We start from the raw sequence: 22,905 nt of genomic DNA on the forward strand, positions 1-22,905 counted from the left end.
TCACCAACATCTGACTTTTCCCCACTGTAGCTCTCATGCTCAAAGAATACTGGAGAGAGGACAAAAGATGGCAGGCTGAGTACGCAGATTCTTCCTGAAAGGGGGCAGGATGAGTATATTGGGTTCTCACTTGGCCAAAAGACAAGACGGATCTCCAAGAGCAGGGTATTAAGGATAGTCACAGTCTGATTTTTTATCTTCATTCTCTTGAAATCTGAGGGGCCAGGCTTCCTGGTCTTTTGTCAGTATCTCCCTCTACCCATCAAGTCAAGGTTGCCCTTTAAAGCTAGCAGCATGAAAGTCCTAGGAGACATTTTCATGGATAATTGTGCACATTTAGTAAGGTGATCTGGGCAAAGATATGTTATTTAATCCTAGGAACAATCTTGTGAAGCATCCAGGAGTGCTGTTATCCCCACGTTAGAGAGGAGGCTATGAGGCTCCCAGCGGCCAAGTCACTTGCCCAGAGACACTGAAAGGTGAATGGTAAAGCCACTTTCAAATCCACATTCACATGATTCCAAACCCCACACTCAGCTCCTCTATTATACCTGGGGCCAGGGAGTACACTTCTTGCTGCCTCAAGAAAAGCAGTTTTTTACCCTTACATGTAGTCATGGTGGGCATGTGGAGCATTTGAGTGTGCCAAAGGGCGGCTTTAAGCATTAAAACCCACCCTCAACAAGTGGCACATTTAAGGAGAACTTCCAGTCCCTGGTGGGAAAGTTCCCAACAGCTTCAATTAGAGAAGTCACAGTTCATTGAAGCCTGATGCTCACAGGAGTGGCTTTATTGTTTTATATGTGAAAAATCAGGGAAATGATGAAAGATTGTGAAGAATTTCCAAAGTCACATAAACAGAAAGGTCAATTCAAAAGGGGGTGGGGAGAGGAGATGGGGAGCAAGCAAAGGAGCAGCTGAGAAATGTCTATGGCACCAGAGAGAAGAGAGTGTGATGTCCACTAAAGGAAACCATGGCTATGAATTTCAGGGCATCAAGACCCTGTCAACACAGCTAATCCCCGTGGATGTCAGCTGAATAACCCTTCGATGACCAAACATGTGCACTGTGAAACCGTGTCAGCCTCCAGCAGGCCAATCTGTCCTCATATTACACACTCTGCTGGCTCTGTTGCTAGACCCCGAGATCAAGGATCCATGGTGAGCATCCCCCAACCTGACAAGGGTTGACACAGCATGGTTAATAAGTCAACAGAATTCAGAAGCCACGACCGGATTAAGAAGGCAGTTTTATTTTGGTGCCTTGGACTTCAAGCAGATTAAATAATCAAAAAGGCTGAGCCATTGGGGTCATGTTTGAATGCTACAGCTGTTCACTGAGGTTTGACAAACATTCTTTCTGTGACTTGTCGTCTGAATGGGAAAGGCAGGGATGATCTTGGGGAGGTCGACACTTTAAGAAAGAAGAGGGGCACAATCAAAAGATCCTCTAATGGAAAACAATCCCAGCCAGATGGAGACAGGGGAAGGATGGCTTAAATAAGTGGTCTCCTGAAAGCCACAACTGTTTTCTGCATTGAAGAAAAGCATAAGCAGAATTCAAAAGAAGTGAATGAAAAGCTGGATTCTGATTTTGCTATGTCCTCAGTTTGCTGATCAGCAAATTAATGAAGGTGGGCTACGGGTTCAACAGGGAAGCCTGTGGAGACTCAGTCATGACAGGTAAGCCATGATAAATCCCCTAGTGCCATAGAAAAGTTCCCTAAGAGAGGAATAAGATCCCCTCAAAAAGATGTCTGTGGGAAATCTATTTTCAAGTTGTGTTTCTTAAAGGACCAAACGGATATAAAAATGTGTCTAATGGAGAGATTTATGTTTGTGCCATGTTGGGTCAGAGGAAGGGTGTAGGAATGAATGTACCTAGCCGTGATCGGATATGAAGTTGGCATGTCACGGGCCATTTCATAGAAAACACTATGCTTCAAGTTGGAGTTCATATATCATTCCCTTTGGAGGAGGGTACAGTTGGATGAAAGAAAGAATGAACAAACTGGCTACAACCTCAGGAAGACAAGCCCTTTATTAAAGATTAACAGTTTCTGTGGAAAACACGTTCTCATTTAAGATTTAATTTCTTACAACTAATGAATGCTTGAGACCCACGGCTAAAGTGGAGGGTGCTGACTATCTCTGATGGGAAGACATTTAGCTTTGAAAGGTATCATTTAGGTTATTTGAAAAATTATAAAAAGGAAAACATGGAGTTTGCACTTTTATATTTTGGAAGAAGAAAGGGGACTATGATGTTCTATATCCCTTGAGCTAAACTAAACTGAGCACAATCTGCTTCAGAAGGCCCTCCAGACATCTTCCCTCTTACCCTAAAGCACTGTTCACATCAGGAAAGAATTAAGGAACAGGCTCTAGTGCATTTGACAGCCACATTTTGTTTTCCCTAGTTAAGGCCCAAAACAAACAAACAAAAAATCCTCTTTCAAGATCATTTTTATGAGTAGATAACTATCTTGAGTTGTAAATATTATTGTGTAGCTTTGTGAATTCCTCTATACAAATTTAACAAAAGGTCCTTGACAGATGTTTGCTATCTTTTGAAATTCAGACCTCTGGAAAAAAGCAGGGAATGATCTAGATACTCTGGAGGATGATCTAGCAGTGTCTAAGAAAACTCAGTATTCTCTCTGAACCCTGCAAGGAGATGCCTACTGATTCTAGAGACCCTCTTCCACATTTCTGCACAGTGCTATGCAAAAATGTTCTTTGCAGCATTATTTATAATGAAAAACTTCAACTCAAATGTTCACTAGTAAGGGAGCGGCTAAATCATAAATGGTATGGTCTCACCACGGAATATTCTACAGCAGCTAAAATAATGAATTAGCTCTGCATGTATCCATATGGATGGATCAGTTCTGAGTGAATAAATTGCAGAATGAAGCATGCTGATTATATTTATGTAGGTTTTCAAAAACCACTATAAAAAATAGTAGTAATAGTAGTGTGTGTGTGTGTGTGTGTGTGTGTGTGTGTGTGTGTGTGAAAAAGCCTTTGACAGGAAGTAAAGCACAGCAAGTAAGAATGCTGGCAGACTGTGGAAGCAGACTGCCTGTGCTCAAATCATGGCTCTACTACTTTACCATATGTGTGACCTTGGGCAAGGGATTTAAAGCCATTCTTGAAGCTCCCTGTGCCTCAGTTTCCTCACCTTCAAAATGGGGATAACAGTAGAACCAGATTTACAAGGTAATGAATATTAAATTAATTAATATATACAAAGCAGTTAGAGTAGTGCCTGGCTCAAAACACATGCTGCATGGTTATTTGCTTTTGTCGTTGTTATTAAGTCTATTTTTAAAAGGTCTAGTGGGATGTATCGGCAATGGTGGAGGATTCATGTCACAAAACATAACTTTAGTGCTAATCAAAGGGAGTTTAGCTGTATCAGTAACACACTGTTTCTTTGAGTTAGAAGAAAAAAGGGAAGAAATATGACAACTCATGAATGAGTGACAGAACCGTGTTATAGGAACATGGGTGTTTATTATCCTTAATGTGTTTCTGTACTTTGATAGAATTCTTGAATAAAAAAAGGGACAACCATCATTTATGAATTATTACACTTGTAAAGCTGAACATCAATATACAGGAATGCCTTAGACCTGCCCTATCCAATAAGGTACCCACTGGCACCATGTGGCCATTTATATTTAAATCAATTAAAATAAAATGCAAATAAAAATTTAGTTCCTTGGCTATATTAGCCACATTTCAGAGCTCAGTAGCCAGTGTAGCTAATGGCTACCATATTGGACAGCAGATAAAGAACATTTCCATCACCACAGACAGTTCTATTGGACAGCACTGACCTGGAGCGTACTTTTCAGAAATGTGAATATCTGAATTCTCTATCACTCTCCCATACTTCTGGCCCCAGAAAATTCTACTACACCTTACAAAGGGCATGTGCCTCAGAAAGATTTCTTTCATCTTTCTATATATCCTTAAGTCTTCCATCCTCTGATTTCTGAGCCACTGAGGAAGTATGTTTTCTAAGGCCCCTGTCAATATTTACCACAGAGTTTGCAATAGTTATTGATATTTGGGAATATATCCAGTTCAGCCCAATTCTACGAAAGGATGGTGGACGAACCTCTCTTTCAGGTAGTGGAAGGTGGCTGGCTCAGAATGACATGTGAATTCAAAGGAGAACAAATGGTGGCACTACGAACCGGTTCCTATCCCTTTCTGTTTGTTGTAGGTGAACTGCTCCTGCTTTCAAGTGTGATTTTCCTGCTCCAGGTGGTGTGTGGCTGCCCAGAGAAGTGCCGCTGTCACTCGTTCTCAAACTCTGTAGACTGCAGCCAGCAGGGTCTGGCTGAAATCCCTTCCAACTTGCCTCTTCAAACTCTAACACTGCATTTACAAGATAACCAGATACACCAGCTTCCTGCTTTTGCATTTAGGTCAGTGCCACAGCTCAAGACCTTGAACTTGTGTAACAATTCCCTTTCAAATCTGGCCCCTGGAGCTTTCCATGGACTTCAGCACTTACAAGTCTTAAACCTAACTCAGAACTCCCTGCATTCCCTGGAAAGCAGACTTTTCCATTCCCTCCCACAGCTGAGGGAGCTTGATTTGTCATCAAACAACATAAACCACCTTCCCACATCCCTGGGTCAGCGTTGGGAGAACCTAACCATGTTTTCAATCCAACAAAACCAGCTTCAGCAGCTCGATCGCGCGCTCCTAGAATCCATGCCTAGTGTGAAGCTACTGCTTCTCAAGGACAACCTCTGGAAATGCAACTGCCACTTGCTTGGTCTTAAACTCTGGCTGGAGAAATTTATCTATAAAGGTCAGTAATGTCTATTCGAAAAACCCTGCCTAGGATAAACCTTATCTGTTCTCTGCATTAGAAAGAATCTTGACGAATGTGCGAGGGGCTGGTGTAAGCTTTTTTCTCATTGATGTCATTTCACAGTATGGCAGAAGTGGCCAGTGTGTCATTAAAGGGTGGTTAAATTTATCTACAAATATGATTCATAGAGATAACTTTCCACTTTTTGATTAATAACAACATTAAGTTATTTATCTAGAAACTAGAAGCCTTTAAGAAGGAGAGAAATTCAATTGCCACCTGAATAACTGCTCCAAAGCGACATGAAATTCTATTTTCAAGTGTGATGCAACTGGAGTGGGTTGAGCTTTGCCGTAGCTACTAACCCCGATGTGAACTGGGCCACCATAACTCTGGCACTGCAAAATGGCCTTATCTACTAATGGGGCCATGTAGCACCTGGCTTATCAGGCTCAGAGGGAATAGATGTGAAGGCATTCCCAAAACTCTGAGTGCTACGCGACAGAAGGTTCTAATAACATTGAAGTGGTAACCTCCCACACGTGACTTTCTGGTATAATTTTGTAATTCACCTCTAGTGTATACAAAGTCTCCAACCTAACTTGGCAAAGAGTGGTGCCAGGCTTCACAGCTATCCTGGGGGAGAAGTTCATGAGCCATAGGTCATGGGGGTGGGGTTCTTCCCAGGCAAAGGGCTTTACTGAGGGTCACTGGGTAAACTCTGCTGACCTCAGAATGCTCCAGAGAAGAGGAAATAGAGACAGGCAGCAAGTGTAGTGGGAAAAACTGAGATCAAGGAGGTGAGCTGGGTTTGGGTATTGTTTGTCCACTTATGGATAACCTTGGACAAGATTATCCATTACGCAGACTTATTACCCATTGTGAAGACTTACCTAACAGTACTTTACCAACTATCGAGCTGGATACAAATATGTTTTTAAGGTAAAAAATTTAGTCAGAATAGTTTATTTACCTGAGATCACATAGTAAATTGGTGATCAAATTTGGCCAGAACGGAATGTTAGCCCAGTGCTCTTTCTGGAAAAAAATTACTAGTCACCAAAATCCTCCATGTAGTCTATATACCTGAGAAAACCAATTGCCTTAGAGAGAATGAAAACTGGGTCTAACAATCCATTGGAAAGTTCGGTACTGAGAAGTATTCAATGTTTTAAGGACTGAAGAGATGTGTTAATTGTACTTAATCTCATGAATTTAACTAACATTCCTGCCAAATCTTCAGATACATGAAATACGAAGACCACAATGTCTCCATTTGGCATCGCTGAAGCGCTGCTAGACACATAGGGTCTTTGTAATTAACACATAACATCACAGCGAAGGATGTTTGTTTTATTTATTTACTTACTTTGAGTCCGATGGGAATTTGGTACAACAGATTTTTTTTTGTTGGAGAGGCTCATTAGGGGCATGAGTGGCAGGAACGTCGTCAACGACAGTGCCCTCGGGTTAGCCCCCGGTGCCCCTTCTTGTCAGCTTTTGCCCTGCTTTTCCTTTGGCATTTATAAGGTAAAGGTGACCCAGCTTCTAATGAATTCTTGGTCATACATAATTGGCAATTTAGTGTGTGGCATTTTTAGCATTCGGCCAATTTAGAAATCCTAAAATCATAAAATATGGTTGTTAAGTTCTTTGACTCCAGTGGGGGGCGGGGGGGAAGGTGCTTTATAAATTCCATCTGCCTAACTTTTTGCAGGTTGAGGATTTTGGAATTTAGTTGTATCAGACTCTGTTATTATCCTTTGCTTTTGTTTTTTAAAGGGGGAATAGTGGACAGTGTCATCTGTGCATCACCGGACACCTGGAAGGGACAGGACCTCCTTAAAATCCCTCATGAGCTGTATAAGCCCTGCCCTTTTCCATCTCCAGATCTGGAGCCCTCACAGGTGCAGCAGCCGGGTTCTGCCCACCAGGCTGTCCCGAGGCCTCCTGGGAGCTACAGCACTGGGGAGCGAGACCACTCGGAGTGTGAGCTCAAACCCAAGCCCAGGCTGGCCAATCTGCGTCATGCCGTGGCCACTGTCATCATCACCGGGGTTTTGTGTGGGATTATGTGTCTCCTGATGTTGGCGGCCGCCATCTATGGCTGCACCTACGCAGCTATTACAGCCCAACACCACGAAGGACCTTTGGTTCAAACCAATGAACCTGCAAAGGCAGAAGGAAAGGAGACGTTTGACAGCTCACCAGCCTGAAAGCTTGCATCTCAAATATAAAGAATCACTTTAGGCCAGAAGAAAGTATCTGAGTAGGGCTGATGTGTTCACTGTTTACTGCCTCACTTTGCTTTTTCCAACAGAGAAAAAAAAAAAAGAATGAGTTTGTGAAAAAAAAAAAGAAAGAAAAAATCCCTGGGAAGAAATTTATGTTGAGATTTTTAAAATACCACAGATAAAACAGAGATGATATTTGTGTTCTGTGCTTGAGAAGTTATTAGAATTATCCTATGTGGGAGAGGGCAGTACAGAGAGAAAGGGGAGAGACCATCTCTTTAAGGTCCTCTTCCCTGCATTAAGTTGCTTTTACAGAGAACAGAAATTCAAATATGTGTGCCAGTCAGCATTCCTGGGAGCTATATGGTCCATTGGAAAATTGCCCAATTTCGAGTGCCTGGGAAGAAGCTGGTGATCTTACCCAAGGGGCACTGAATGCCTCTATAATTCAAGTTCATGCTAGATCGGTGATACTTTTAGATGTTGTGTATGTTATATATTTAATAGGAGCGTCTGTTGGTTGGGAATTTTGTAGCTTGCCACAAGAGTCAGATTATATTTAATTTTCTAAATCAGAAAAACCATTTTGGGCTTTCTAGGCCACAGAGGAAGAGGAGGGTTCCATATCTGGATAATGGGACTCAGGCCTGGGGTCTGGGGAAGTTTTTTGATGCAAGGGTAAATAACACATAAACAAACACAAAGAGGACGGGGAGCCGGAATTCGGGGCACATATTACTGAAAAGCCATATCCACCAGGCGATTGGAACCTTCCATTTATAACTCTCACAGCAGGAATGAATTTAGGGTGGGCTGAGAGCGAGATAATGGCTTATGTGTATCTGTATCCACATACACAGTGCACAGAGTGCATAGACTTGTACGACCACACCCACACATAAACATACTCGGAGCAATCAGTTTACCCACTAATGAAATGCAGCCGTGGCAGGGTGGAAGCCAGCAGCTGTTGACCACCACCCAGATTGTCTACTCAACACTTTGGCATAGGAAGTAAGAAGGAAGTCTGAAGAGAGTGGGAATTATCAAGAGACTCGAGATATGTGGCAGCAGCCATCCTGAACATTATTTAGGCCGTCATTTTAAAAAATCAGGCGTGGCTTGCTTTACTCCACAGACACGGTCCTGAGGAGCTGCATGCAAAGTGAATTTTTGTAAATTGAATCACCATTTTAATGCAGTAGGGGAGCTCGCTATTTAAAGGAACTTTTCATGGAATCTTTCTGTAATGACAATAATTGGCTCCAGATTTATGCATTTTGTAAATTGGCATTTTCTCATGCTAGGTTTTCTTAAAGTGGAATCTACCTGCTCACTCTCATGATGCCCTATCTCATACTTAGTCACCTGTTTGTACTAAAATGACTTTACACAGAAATGTTAAGGACAAGTCAAAAGCAGAGCATGACAAATATAGAGCAACCTGTCCCTCTAGAAGCCTTGAAAGACATTGTTAATCAAGCCCAGCTCTCTTCCCAGCTGAGCCGGGATGCACCACAGATGCCTTCTTAAGACAGCACTGTAGGCAACCATAACTCATCAACTGAAGTTGAATCAAAGGATAAATCATTTTTGCCATTCAGGGTACTGGCTCTACGTTCAATCCTTCAGGCCATGTAAAAATGGGTTAGAATCCTAAATTAGTAGTCCATCCCCTAACCTGGGATGTGAATGAGAGGTCCATACATGCGGGAGTAATGTCTCCCAAACTAATGTGAACAGAGCCTTGCCCAACACTGTAAAGAGGACAAGGAGAAAAGGCTAATGAACCTCTCAAAACCTCCGCTGCAGGACATACACCAACATACACCAACATGCCCTTAACTATCACAGAGGCCATCTACCCCTGCTTCACAACTGTAAAATACATCGCATATGAAAGACCCTTCCCCCTCCACCCCCACCTCCCCGAAGCTAACAAGGGACCATCTTTTTGGAGCCAGAGTTTTGCTAAATGATTTTTCTGGGGTAAAAGTATAAACTTTGTTGTTAATTTATTCTGAATATTAAAATAAACCTGGATGTATTAGAGTAGATTGAAAAGTTAGCATGGATTTTAAGATCAAAAAGAGACCCCAGAGAAAGCCAGCTGTTGTATCAGCTCCATCCCCAGTGCTGGCGCCTCCTTTCTGCTCTGACTCCTGCACCACTGCATTTGGCAAGGCTGAGCAAATGGGCCTAAGGATGTAGTGAAAAAGTCTTTCTTTTCCTTGTTGTGGACTGTGAGCCCATGGCCAAGAAAGTAATATGAGAAAGGAAATTTAAAAGATCTTTTTATATGTCATCCCCATTTCACCAAATGTTTCCAGAGCTCACGCTATGTCCTAGGCATAGTGAGAGGTGTTCTCGTGAGCATTCGTCATGTAACCCTGGCAACCACCCCGTGAGATACTCGAACAGATATTACATAAGCTGGGAACTACTGAGGCCGATACGTGTGCTTCCTCTCACTGCTGTGCAAGTGCACAGTGCTCTGCCAGAGGTTTGGTGACACTGCAGGTCAACCCCATCCCCCTGCCCTCAGTGATTACATGAGAGAGCGCACCACAGAAAACCCCGAATGTGGTTAGCACGCTCACTCGTCTACACCTACTTCCTGTTAGATATCTAAGTAAAGATGATAATTCAGGCAAACAGATTCCTGCTTTATAAGCAGTCTTTAAGGAAAATGATTAAAATGGTGCATACATATATTCAGATTTCTATCTTTTGCCTACAATCATCACAAGCAGCAGTTGGCAATGAAAATAATTACTTATCCTGAAATGTCAACAGCTTCTCAGCACAGAAAAATATAAATCAAATTGTTTAGATTAACAAATGCAGAGTTATCATTTGTTAATATGAGAAATGAAATGTTTTAACTGTAAAAAACATCGCATATGAAAGACCCAATTTGCAGAGTATTCTGTGAGAACCACAAATTATCTTTCATAACCGCTACAGCTCATGAGGGGTAATTTGCAAACGCCTCATAGATTACTTTCAGCTGTTTATTGCTGCTGTCATATTCATAAATTCCCCTATAAAAATGCCCTTCCATCATAGAGCCTAGTCGAGGGTACACCATGACCCTAAACACTAAATCATGTTTAGTATTGACTTTCTGAGAAAGCCATCTAACATATAGCTCTTCTTCATCATATTTCATGGAATGGTATGACTATGGACTGGCTATTTTTGCTTTGCCAGAGAGCACAGATTCACTAGAGCAGGACCCAAGGGATGCTGTAGCTATCTGAAGTGAGGAATTAAGGAGGGAGTATGAAGAATGCACCCTGCCACAGAGGCTGTGGAGAAAGAAGACCCAGCGTCACATCTCTACCTGAAAAGCTTTTAACATTAAGGCAAATATCCCTGACCACGTAGGAAGATGATAAAATGCCAATTACAACCAGATGTTTAATTTTGTCTTACAGAAATGAAAGGCCGAAAAGTCATTTATATTATTTCCTCCTAAAGGTTTATGAAAATCAAATCTCATTATTTGAGTTAACCAAGTTACCTCAGAAATAAGACACTCTTGTCTTAGGTCCTGAATATCAAAGGAAATGGCTAAATCAATTTATAAGATAATTTATTTTTAGTACACATTAATATAATTATACAGTTAGAAACATAATTTTCTGTTGCAGATCAGGAAATAAATGGTTCCAGTTTGGTCAAACCCACCAGGGTGTCCATCGCTAAACGCTATTAGAAAGAAATCTACCAGCAAATGATATTACGACCCCACATGGCATCATTAGGCTGTGATACACACACACACATGCACACACACACATATGTATATTATGTGTGTATATATATGTGTGTGTGTATATGTATACATATGTGTATATATACATATATATATATATATATACAACTTTAGAAAATTATACTTTTTTCCCTTTTGATGAAAATGCTTTATTTATTTTTATACTCAAATTGCAAAGAAGTCTCAATGAAACCTCCATCTCATTCCAAGACACAGTTTCATTATCCACTAGTCTTTCAGATACTCGACTGAAGTAGCCACACCTACTTTTTACTCTGATGACACTGAATATTCATTTGGCTGAATACAATGTCACCCAGTTACAAAAGGCCATCAAGAAGACCCAGAAAAAGAACCAGAGGATTGGGGATTGTGACGGTCTTCTTGAATCTATGCCTGGCAAATTTCTGGAAAGCTGTGGACTAGCAACCCTACTCGTTTCAGACATTGCTGACAGATGATAGTAAACTTATCTATTGAGCCCAACCAACGCCTCAGAATCCTTTTAAATCTGTTTTCTAGGTGCCTACTATTGATCAACTGGAGTTGACATATGAGATTAAACCCATTTGCTACCCTGATATAGTTTCCTATCCTTATTTTACAAATGGGAAATAGAAGCATGGAAAAGGAAGGGAACTTTCCCGAAGTCACACAGATAATTAATTACAGCCCTGATAAATGCAGTTGCATGAGCATGGGTGGTACAAATAGCCCTGCCATTTTTTCATTTATTCTGTCAAGCCTATGACATTATTATATTGTTTGGATAAAGATAATCATAGTATCATCATCAATATTTATAGAGCACCCAATTTTGTGTCAGTTTTTTCTAAGCATAATACTTTCATTTTCCCTAAGCATCATGATTGTCCAGAAACATGTGGGAATTTTAAGGCTATGTTAGAGATGAAGAAACAAGATCATTGGGTTTGGTTTACTTGTTCAAGGTCACACCAGTAGCAAGTAGATAGTAAAGAATTTGGATGCAGGTCTTTCCAAGGCCAAACCTGGGCACCTTAGGGTATATGACAGGTTTGAAAAAGTCAGAATTGGGATCATTTCCTGGCTGGAAAAGATGTTTTTAGATGGGAGAGGAAGAAACTCAGATGTACCCTCTTGTAGCTATTTGAGAAAATGAAAAAATTAGGTGCTGGCTAATAAGTAGTGTTTCCCATTGAAATACTCATGAGTACACAGAGGATCCTAGAAGTTAGAAATAATGGTCAATGATATCCAAGTCTCCAGGAGGAATGCTCACTATCCATAGCAAAGATGTGACCTTTAGATGGATGAGTGGGATGTAAAGGAAGAGTTATAGTCTACACTATTCATTCTTATGCTGCTATTCCTTCTTCTGAGACAGTAGGGAAACCATTCCCTCCTATTCGTAAGGCACCTGAGGACATTTAACTCCTACAACACCTTCCATTAAGGACTTGCTGTTTTCATCCACTAGAGATGGGGAATCTCTACAATACAGCATATCATAGGATGATAAAAGGAAAGGAAGACAATAAGATACGTACAGTCTAGGGGCTACAGTTTTTACCTACTGTTCCTTACAAGGAGTGAAAACTACAGATGACTTTGATTTATCTAGGTTAAGTAGTCAGACTGCCAAGCCGCAGGGAGTGTCATCAGTGTCATCCTTTACCAAATCCTGCAATGCTGCACTAAATGAAAGACATCTAGACACTAGACGTTTGTCTAGGGGCTGTGTATAACAGTTAGCCTTTTATCTTGGTCTCCAAGGAGTACTCTAAAGTCAACAGTAGGGGAAACTCCAGGGGAAGCCATTTACTCTGTTCATTGGCAAACACCCCATATTTTAACAATGATTAAAAGTAAGAAAGATACGTAACTTAAGAGCCCCATAAAAGATACTTAGGGAAAAAAGGAGTGAAAGGCAACATGGCCCTCAAGATGCAGAAGACGCATGAAAGATATATTTTATAACATATCTCAATACAATTTTTAAAGTTTCTGGTTGAATTTGGTATATATTATACCTACTCACATTCCATTGGCAAAATCATGTCATATGGCTAAGTTCAGAGTTAATGGAGGCACAGAAACACATAGCTCCAATAGGAATATACTATGAGTGATGTGGCAGTGAGCAAGGACATGCCATCCCCTTACAGGAAAGGAAAAAGCAAATAATTGCAAATAATCATAAAATAATATTAAATAATAAAATAATTACTAATAATAGCCAATAATAAGCACATGTGAATAGATAAATACGCGATAATAAAATATATTGCCGTCGTCATCAGAGGTACAAAACAAATCCTGCAGCATATTGATTCAATGACATAGAATACATAAGATAAAATACTCACTCCTGGAATATAGAAGGAAAAAAAAAGAGATAAAAACAATAGAAGATGATACAGAAAAGAAGCAGGAGTAAAGGACTAATATAGGATAATTGGTTTTCTCAATAAACAAATCGGAACATATCAAACAGAAGAAAAAAAATATCTGGGAAAGTATTTTCCTGAGCCAAAGAAAAACTCAAGTTATATAGATCAGGAGAGGCTTACTACAAGACAGATTAATAAAAAAAAAAAAAAATCAAAAGTTAGTCCAGGTTACTCTCTGGCATATATGTCTCAATTAGTACAAATCAGAGAAAAACAAATAAATGAAAAAATAAAGAGATTCTGGTAAAATGTTGAAATTAAAGAACAAAAATAAGAATTCTGAAATCTAGAAACAAACAAATAATAATAATAAAAAAACTTAACAAGGAATCAAATAGAGATTGCAAGGGCTCAGAGAGCGTGGTATCTACACATTGCTCTTGAAGGAAAAATAACTCAAGATAAACTTTAATTTATCAAGAATGAATTATAAAATGCTAGAGGAAAAGGAAAGGAGAAGGACTTAAAAATGTGGAAGTCATGTCATTAAAGTGCCAGTGATAAGCATTAAATCAGTTAAAGTCAAAGTTAAATCTCAGTGATTTTGCTAATATGTCTACAAAACAATGTAAAATGAGTAATTTAACAAATTTCTAAGCACTTATGCATGACAGGTGATTTTCTAAGTTTAAGAGTTGAAGGGGAGAACAAGAAGTATAAAGTATATGTCCCATGGAACTTAACATATAGCAGAGGGAGAAGATCAAAAAATTAAACATGTGGTGAAAAAGTAGGCGTAAATGGAAGAGAGAGCTGGCAACATGGGAGAGAAAGAGGTTCTATTTTATATATGATCATCAGGCAAGCCCTCTGAGAAAATATCTGAGCAGAGAACTGAGAGAAATAATGGAACTAGTTATGAAGATATCTGGAGAAAAATTGTCCCAGAGAGAAAGCATAGCAGGTGCAAAGGCCCTGAGACAGGAGCAAGCTTAGTATGTTCAAAGAGTAACAAAGGCAGTGTGGCTGTGGTTGAGTGGACAAAGGCAGAAGTACAGGGAGCTAAGGTTAAAAGGTAACTAGGGATCAAATTAGATAGTACCTGATGGGTTGTGGCAGGAAGCTTTTAAGATGACAATGATTCCTACTTCCTGGTACTCATCCCCTTGCTTAATTACCTCTCCTTTGTTTTGTTTTGTTTTGTTTTGTTTTGTTTTGTTTTCTTTTTCTTTTTCTTTTGCCAAAGAAATATGAAGGAAGTGACCTGTGTCATTTCTGGGTAGAAACATTTAATTGCTAGAATAAAGAGCCTGGAATGTTGAGTTAATACCTGCAGGTATAGGATAGCTGCCCTTGAGAGTCACCCGTACTTTTAAAAGCAAGAGAAAAGGTTTTGTTGTGTTAAACTGCTGAGATTTGGGAGATTTTCGTTGCTGCAGACTAACTTAGTTAATCTTGACTTACACACCATCTAGTGTATTTGAGGGAAAAATGCCTCTACTAATAAATATATTTTAAGTGGCCCATTTTATTGACAAGTATTTTGTTATCAAAATTAAAATAAAAAATCTATATTAAAAGTGAATCTACTATTGTCTCAGTAATTTCAGAATTATCTGTGATCTTTAATCTTGATAATAATATTTAAAAATTTGTCAAGTTTTATTGGTATCAGAATTGGAGGGTGGAGAAGCTGGAAATAAAAAGATTGTGGCTCTAATTCTTGTGCTCTGAGTTGCTAACAAATGTTTGGGGGCAAGAGAGTTAACATCTATATGTGTCTCATTTTTTAAATGAAAGTTGGGCTGTGATATCTTAAAATTAATTTTTGGCTTTAATATTCAATGACTTTTTGAAATGTTTCTCAAATGAGATTTTTGTTTTGTTTTGGTGTGCAATCTCCTCCGTCTGAGAGTTGGATGGACCTAGTGGCTTGCTCCTAACAAAAACAGTGATAGGATACTACTTCCAATATTACATTACAAAAAACTCTGGCTTCTATCTTGCCTATTCTAATGAAGTCAACTAACACATTGTGAATTGCCCAATGGAAACGCCTATGTGGCAAAGACGCAAGAAAGGCCTATAGCTAATAACCAGTTAAAAACTAAGTCCAATAATCCAGGAGGAGCTGAATCCTGTCGATGATCTCATAAATGATTGTGGAAGAATTTCCTCTGCTCCTCGAGCCTTCAGATGAGAACACAGCCATCAACAACACTTTCACTGCAGCTTCATGAGAGACCCTGGGCAAACACCTTGATTGCAGTATGAGACCCTGAGCCATAGGACACAGCTTATTGACCACCCAGATTCCTGACCTAAAGAAACTGTTTGTAGTTTTAAGCTGCGAAGTTTTGGAATAATTGGAACTGGCCCATTAGGGTAGCACTGGAGGTGTTGAGAAGTGGTCAGAACTTACACATAATTTGAAGAAAGAACCAACAGAATTTATAGATAGATTGGTCATAGGGAGAAGCAAAAGGGAAGAGTCAAGGATGACTTCAAGACCCTGATTCAAACAAAGAGTAAAACAATAAAAATGAGTGTTTTGAGACAACTGAGAATTTAAACACTGACTAGGTAATGGGTAATTAGGAATTATTATTTTCAGGTATGGTAATGGTGTTGTTATATTAAAATACAATGAAGTTACATTAAAATGCAAAAATAGATCATTTGAAGATGTACACTGAAATATTTATGGATGAAATGATTTAATGACCGAGATTTGATTTAAAATAGTACAAGTGTGGTGGAAGTGTTTTGAGGAGTGAAGGGCACAATGGCCGTGTGGTCGATAGCTCCTGGGATTGGCTGAAGAAGATACTTGGAATTTCTTGTTAACGCTTCTGTCTACTTTTGAGTAGATTCAATATGACCCACATAAATATTTAAAAAATTATTCCAAGTTTGTGGACCTATGAATAACTAGGTAACTAGAATTTATCCAGATGAGCGAGGCTGCAGAGGAAGAGTGGAGGGGGAGGATGTGAATGGAATCAAGACTTAAACTTGGAATCTATTGCATTTGATAAGCCTGTTTGAGAAGGCATGCAGCCATTGAGTAGCTGGGGAAGGGTCAAGTGAGAGAGGTCTGGCTTGCCATTTAAATTCCATGAATGAGTATATAGGAGGCACACACAGAGACCTCTGGGGTCCTATGACATTTATCATTAGGGAGATGAGCAAAGGAGAAAGGGGAGGTAAGTAGCTATGTAGGCAAACAACCAAGTAAAGAGATACTTTAAGGAGAACATGATCAACATGGACAAGTGCTGCTGATAGACCAAGAAAAAAATAAATATTCGAAGTTCAATTTTGGATCAGTAATGTGGAAGTCTGTGGTACTCGTAATGAGAAATGTTTCACTATGGATGAAACCTGATTGGAGTGGGTTCCAGAGAATGAGAGACAGGCAGTAGGAAGAGTATACAGTATAAAAGTGTGAGAAATATATAATACAAATAGAATAACATAAGAACAAAAATATTTTAGCTTAAAAACTTGAATATGTCAGCAAAAACTCAAAGATAGTAGAAGAAGACTAGTTAATAAAAGTATATAAAAGTATATATTCATTTTGAAATTTCATTTTCAAAAACAATTGTACACTCCCATCTGCCCGGGCCTGGTCAAATATAATTTGGCCTTGAAGTAGGAATGACATTCAGACACTAATCCTGACTTCATGTAGATCGTTTCACTCAGAGTAAAACCCAGGAGTTCTTGGTGAGTGTGAACTTTGGGGGTCTATGAGAATAAAAAGGCTTGGATCGGCACTGACCATTTTCCATCACCAACTGGCCAAAGCATTTTTAATGAGCAAGGAAGTCCAGGGATTCACTGCCAAAGCTTATATTCCTGCTGTAAACTCTGACCATGCCCATCCCTCCTTCCCAGGGAGGAGAAATGTGTGCCAGCTCATTTATCCCTTGCTGGCCCTTCACTAGCATGAGTCATATAAATTCTAGTCTTAACTGAGATCAAAATCCCAACAAGGTCATGAGGAGATTTGCCTAGATAAAGGCGAGTAAATAAATCTCCAAATCTCTCATGAACCATGTCTAAAAAAAAAAAAAAATCCCAGAAACTGTTTTCCAACAAAGCAAGTGAGGGCATTTTCAACGTTCTCCCAAGCATTATGCTGATTATACTGTTCAGAGGTTTATAAACTAGAGCAGAGATTAAGTAAATCACCATCCTGACTGACAATGAGAGCATGTATTTTTAGAAAGCTTAGGATCTTTGATTGGGATTTCTGTCTAACCACATATATAAAAACATCAGGCACAACTGATGGACAACGTCTGATACATAAAGCTCTGTCTTCAACATCTACTTATATAGCCTCTGATTTAAATATCCATTTCACTTCTATAAGATAAAAAAGTGAAAGAAGTGAGTGAACAAGTCAACATTTAATTTACTTATTTAACGACCTGTGATGTATTTTCATCTAAACCAGGGGTCGGCAAACTTTTTTCTGCAAAAGGCCAGGTACTAAATATTTTTGGCTTTGTAGTCCATACACTCTCCATGCAATGGGAAGGTGTCCATTGACAATATAGGCATGACTACATTTCAATAAAATATTGTTTGCAAAGACAGCTGGTAGATGTCTGATAAGATAGTTATATATAGACCATATAAAAAACTTTTATATCTCAACAATAAAAAGACAAACAACCTAATTTAAATACAGGTAAAAGATCTGAACAGACATTTATCCAATGAAGATATGAAAGTGGCCAAAAGCCTATGAAAAGATGGACAACATAATTAGCCATCAAGGAAATACAAATCACTTCACATTCACTAGGTTGGCCAAAATGAAAAAGATAGACAATAGCAAGCATTGGTAAAGATGTGAAAAAATTGCTGTTAGTGGGATTGTAAAATGGCGCAGCCATTTTGGGAAACAGCTTGGGAGTTCTTCAAAATATCAAACACAGAGTTACCATATATACCTACAATTCCACTCTTAGGTCTCCGCCCAAGAGAAATGAAAACATATATCCACACAAAAACTTGCACTTAAAGGTTCATATCAACATTATTAATAACAGCTAAAAAGTGGGATGCCCCAGATGTTCACTGACTGATAGATGGATAAACAAGTTGTATATTCATACAAGAAAATATCGTTTGGCAACTGAAAAAAGTTTTGACACATGCTACAACATGGGTGCACTTTGAACGCATTAGCTAAGTGACAGAAGCTGATCACAAAAGGCCACATATTGTGTGATTCCATTTATCAGCAATGTCCAGAATAGGCAAATCCATAGAGACAGAAAGTAAATTACTGGTTTTCTGGGGCTGGTGTAGGGAGTGGGATATTAAAAATAAAAGTGTGTATGTGTATATGGAGTTCTTTTTGGGATGTTGAGATTGCTCTAAAATTAGATTGTGGTCTTGTTTACATAGCTTTGTCAATATACTAAAACCCAACGATCTGTATACTTTAAACAAATAAATCTTATAGTACATAAAATATATTTTAAGAAAACTATAAATAAACACAACAAGACAAAAGAGGTGGCATTCTATTGGTTGGTCCTGTGGGCTACAGTTTGTCAAACTCTGTTTTAAGACATAGGTACATGAAAATGAGTTTCAAAAATTTTGCTACAAAACATGTCAAGATATTATAATGACATTCCAAGTTTTCACAGAGAACAGCACATGACAATAAGCATAAGCTATTGAATAGTGGTAGATGTAACATAGTTATTCTTAACAATATAAGAACACTAATAACCAATAATAATTTAGCAGATAACCATTTTTGAGCATTTGACTATAAGCATTTTCTCTCTCTCTCTCTCTCTCTCTCTCTCTCTCTCTATATATATATATATATATATATATATATATATAAAATACACACACACATATATGTATGCATATGTGTGTATATATATATGTATACATAGTGCTTAAGCACTACCATAAGCATTTACCAATCACTTTATATAGAGAGAGTTAGTGCTTATAGTTGAGTGCTCAATAATAGTTATCTGCTCAAATATATATATACATATATGTATAAATGAATATATATGAATATATATTCATATAATAAAAAGAATCTGAATATAATAAATATTCTATGATTGTTTAATGAGGAAGCACATATCCATCTCTTAAAAACAAGCTTTTAGAAATCCAACCAAAGCACCTATCAACCTCTCTTTACAAATGTGAAAACTCAGGCCCACTGCAAAACAGGGAAACAGCCCTGTGCTCACTCCTAAATCCTTGATTCACATAGGCTTTAATGTTCAAATCTTGCCACGATCTCAGAATGAGGGACCTTGACTTGCTGATATAGAACATGCAAGCCAGGTATGAGGATCTGTTATCCTAAAATTCTGCTGCTGATTTTTAGGTGGAGGATATGTTGAGGCTTTTGACTTAGGTTTATAAAAGGACAGTAACTCTTGGAAGTGAGTGTCTTGGAGAGTTAGCACAGAGAATCCAGTTTCACAAAACTCTGGGCTATTTTTATTCCTGCAGCAGGAATCTTCACCATAACCTTGTCACTGGCTACTGTGGTATGCAGAACAGCTGCTCTACATGGCTAACTGTAACTCAAAATCTGTTGCAGACCTGAAACACACCATAATCGGTAGCTACATTGCTAATCCATTTCAATAAAGGTCGCTGCTGTCAGTCCTACTGGCTTAGACCACCTTATGGCCCAGCATTGAACCGATTTATCGAATTAAAAAAAAAAAAGCCAAACATATAACGAGTCCCACCTCACTGGTGACATTTTGAGCAAAGATTTACTTTGGGTTCCCTGCCTCCCCTTGGGTCATGGGTCATCTGACCACCTGCACACCAGTCCTGCTTTTAGACGGTACTAAACACCCCCCCACACCTGAGAGACTCATTAGTGTCTCAGAGTGTTATCTGGAACATGGGTACCACATGTACAAGGGAGCTTGTTCAGAATTCTTGAAGAAGTCCACTCTCTTTGCCTGGAATGCTCTTCCTACAGATCCTTGCATAATGACTGCATCTCATTCTTCAGGGCTCTGTTCATGTCACCACCTTAGGGAGGCCTTTCCTGAGTCTCTGTGCCCCTAATCTGGAGAAGCATCACCCCTGTCGCACACCCAAACACACGTATTTATGAACCGGAGTATGCATTCCTGCCATTGCTAGTTCCTCCCTTTAACCTGATCTTTTCTATCTAGAGCATTTACTACTACTAGAAATTCCCTCTTCTCTTCATTTCTCTATTCATGCAATATTTGTCTGTCGTCTGTATTTTTCACACAAGTGGAAGCTCTCTTTGGCAGCAACTTGGTCACACTCAGTGTTCTCAGGGAGTGTTGCAGCATTTGGGTGGACTGATGCTTCATGGGACAGCTGTTAACCCAGCCTCTGGGTGTGGGAAGCCAGATATACCTTCTCATTGTACAACTAACAATTCCTGCAGTGCTCTCTGGGGTGCTTGTTCACAGCTGTATCTCCAGCACTAGGTATACAGTAGATTCTAGATGTGTATTTACTGAGTGATTTAATTAAAAAATGAAGACATGAAACAAGATCTTTCTGTAAATGAGCCTATAAGAGAAAACACTGAATTTGAAAGCACCAAGAGCTGGGTTTGCCTGTCAGGTATCCCAGCATTTCTTGCCCCTATTTACATTTTGGACCAGATAACTTTTTGTTGTTGTGAAGGGCTTTCCTGTGCCTTGTAGGGTATTTAGCAGCATTCCTGACACCTACCCACCAGATGCTAGTAGCATTCCTCCTAACTAGTTGTAACAATCAAAAAAAAATGTTTCTAGGTGTTGTCAAATGTCTCCTGGGGGCAAAATTGCCCCTAGTTGAGAACTACCAATGTAATCAATAGATATTAATTTCTGCCAAGACAAAACACTTCCTTTGCTCTGATCTAACAAACCAGAGGTTTACCCCAGTAGACTGGATATATAATTCCTAATATACAGGTTATCTCATATGTACCAAATACATGAAATCATGCCAAATGAGTGGTGTCAAGCTGAGTGTTGGTCTATACCATTTTGCCAACATTATTCATCCATTTTTAATGAAGGGTTCAAATTAAATGGCATATGCAATTTAAATACCACATAGCTGACGATAGTGAGTGATCAATGTTGTTAATCTCATTCTTAACTAGTTGGTATCAAAGGGATCTTTTGTTCTATCATCCAGCATTTCTCTTCATCACACTGCCTAGAATTATGCAAATGAGACTATATAACCCACATTTTCAAATTTCCCTCAAAGAATGAATCTACTGTGGTCTGTATTTCTTGCAAAGGAATTGACTGGCAGATCAGTACCTTCTTCTCAAAAAAAAAAAAAAAATTACTAAAAATCATTTAATTTTACACTTAAAATAGGTGAATTTTTGGTATGTAAGTCATACCTCAATAAATCTGTTTTTAAAAGTTTCTGCAAGAAATTAATGCCTAATAGGCACATAGTCAATGGAAGAGACTAGAGAGCCCAGAAATAAACTGACACCTATATAGTCATTTAATCTATGACAAAGGAGCCAAGAATATACAATGGGATTAAGACAGTCTTTTCAATAAATAGTATTGGGAAAACTGGATAGATACATACAAAAAATAAAACTAGACCACTTTCTTACACCATACACAAGAATAAACTGAAAATGTATTAAAGATTTAAATATGAGACCCTAAACCATAAAACTCCTAGATGAAACATAGCAGTAAACTTTCTGACATTGTTCTGAGTAATCTTTTTATGAATATGTCTCCTCCGACAAGAGAAACAAAAGAAAATATAAATGGGGCTACATCAAACTAAAAAGTTTTTGTATTATAAAGGAAACCACCAACAATACAAAAAGCCACCTACTGAATAGGAGATGACATTTGCTAATAATACATCCAATAAAGGGTTAATATCCAAAATATATAAGGAACTCATACAACTTAACACCAAAAAGACAAATAATCCAATTAAAAAATGGGCAGAGGACCTGAATAGACATTTCTCCAAAGACTACATACAGATGGCCAATAGACATATGAAAAGATACTCAACATCACTAATCATCAGGAAATGTAAATCAAAATAACAATGAGATATCACGATACACCTATCAGAATGACTATTATTAAAAAAATCAATAAAGAGCAAGTATTGGTGAGGATGTGGATGCTTGTGGGATTTCAAATTGGTGTAGCCAATATGAAAAACTGAATGGAGAGGTTCCTCAAAAAAATTAAAAATAGAACTACCATATGACCTAGCAGTCCCACTTTTGGGTATTTAACTGAAAAAATCCAAAACACTAATTAAAACAGATATATGCGACCCTATGTTCATTGCAGCATTATTTACAATAGGCAAGATATGGAAGCAACCTAAGTGTCTATCAATAGACAACTGGCTAAAGAAGTGGTATGTGTGTGTGGCGTGTGTGTATATATAGAGAGAGATTTAAAGAAATTAAAGACTCTAATATCTATAATGTATGTCTTTCTGTTGCTGATCAGATTAATTATTGTAAGCATCACGTTTTACACCTGGACCTCAGAAAAGACATCTGCTGACACAGAGATAACTACTGGACCAACACAGTTGCCATTAGAATAGGACACTAAACAGTTTTTTTTTTTTTTTTATTCCTTAAAATACCCATATTGGTCTGTACCA

At 38.7% G+C, this 22,905-nt stretch overlaps 2 protein-coding genes across 6 annotated transcripts in view; one reads left to right on the forward strand and one right to left on the reverse strand.

The window, feature by feature from the left end:
* CACNA2D3 (calcium voltage-gated channel auxiliary subunit alpha2delta 3) overlaps window positions 1-22,905 on the reverse strand; it is a 790,850-nt gene that overhangs the window by 117,811 nt on the left and 650,134 nt on the right. The window lies entirely within an intron of this gene.
* Window positions 1,138-10,164, forward strand: LRTM1 (leucine rich repeats and transmembrane domains 1). Of its 2 annotated transcripts, XM_016156351.2 has the most exons (3): window positions 1,138-1,683; window positions 4,238-4,834; window positions 6,620-10,164. In XM_016156351.2, the coding sequence occupies exons 1-3, from the start codon at window positions 1,629-1,631 to the stop codon at window positions 7,051-7,053; spliced, it is 1,086 nt and encodes a 361-aa protein (XP_016011837.1). In that variant the 5' UTR covers window positions 1,138-1,628; the 3' UTR covers window positions 7,054-10,164. The 2 variants fall into 2 exon arrangements, with proteins under 2 accessions (XP_016011837.1, XP_036075247.1); XM_036219354.1 differs by having other exon boundaries at window positions 1,138-4,834.

The sequence above is a fragment of the Rousettus aegyptiacus genome, unplaced genomic scaffold, assembly GCF_014176215.1.
Source record: "Rousettus aegyptiacus isolate mRouAeg1 unplaced genomic scaffold, mRouAeg1.p scaffold_m13_p_4, whole genome shotgun sequence".
NCBI classification, from domain to species: domain Eukaryota; kingdom Metazoa; phylum Chordata; class Mammalia; order Chiroptera; family Pteropodidae; genus Rousettus; species Rousettus aegyptiacus.

Bases quoted from the DNA above. Each gene is read 5' to 3' on its own strand.
- LRTM1 (XM_036219354.1), top strand. From the start codon at position 4,117: ATGGTGGACGAACCTCTCTTTCAGGTAGTGGAAGGTGGCTGGCTCAGA. The intron at 4,835-6,619 runs GTCAGTAATGTC...TGTTTTTTAAAG, and splicing joins GGAGAAATTTATCTATAAAG to GGGGAATAGTGGACAGTGTC.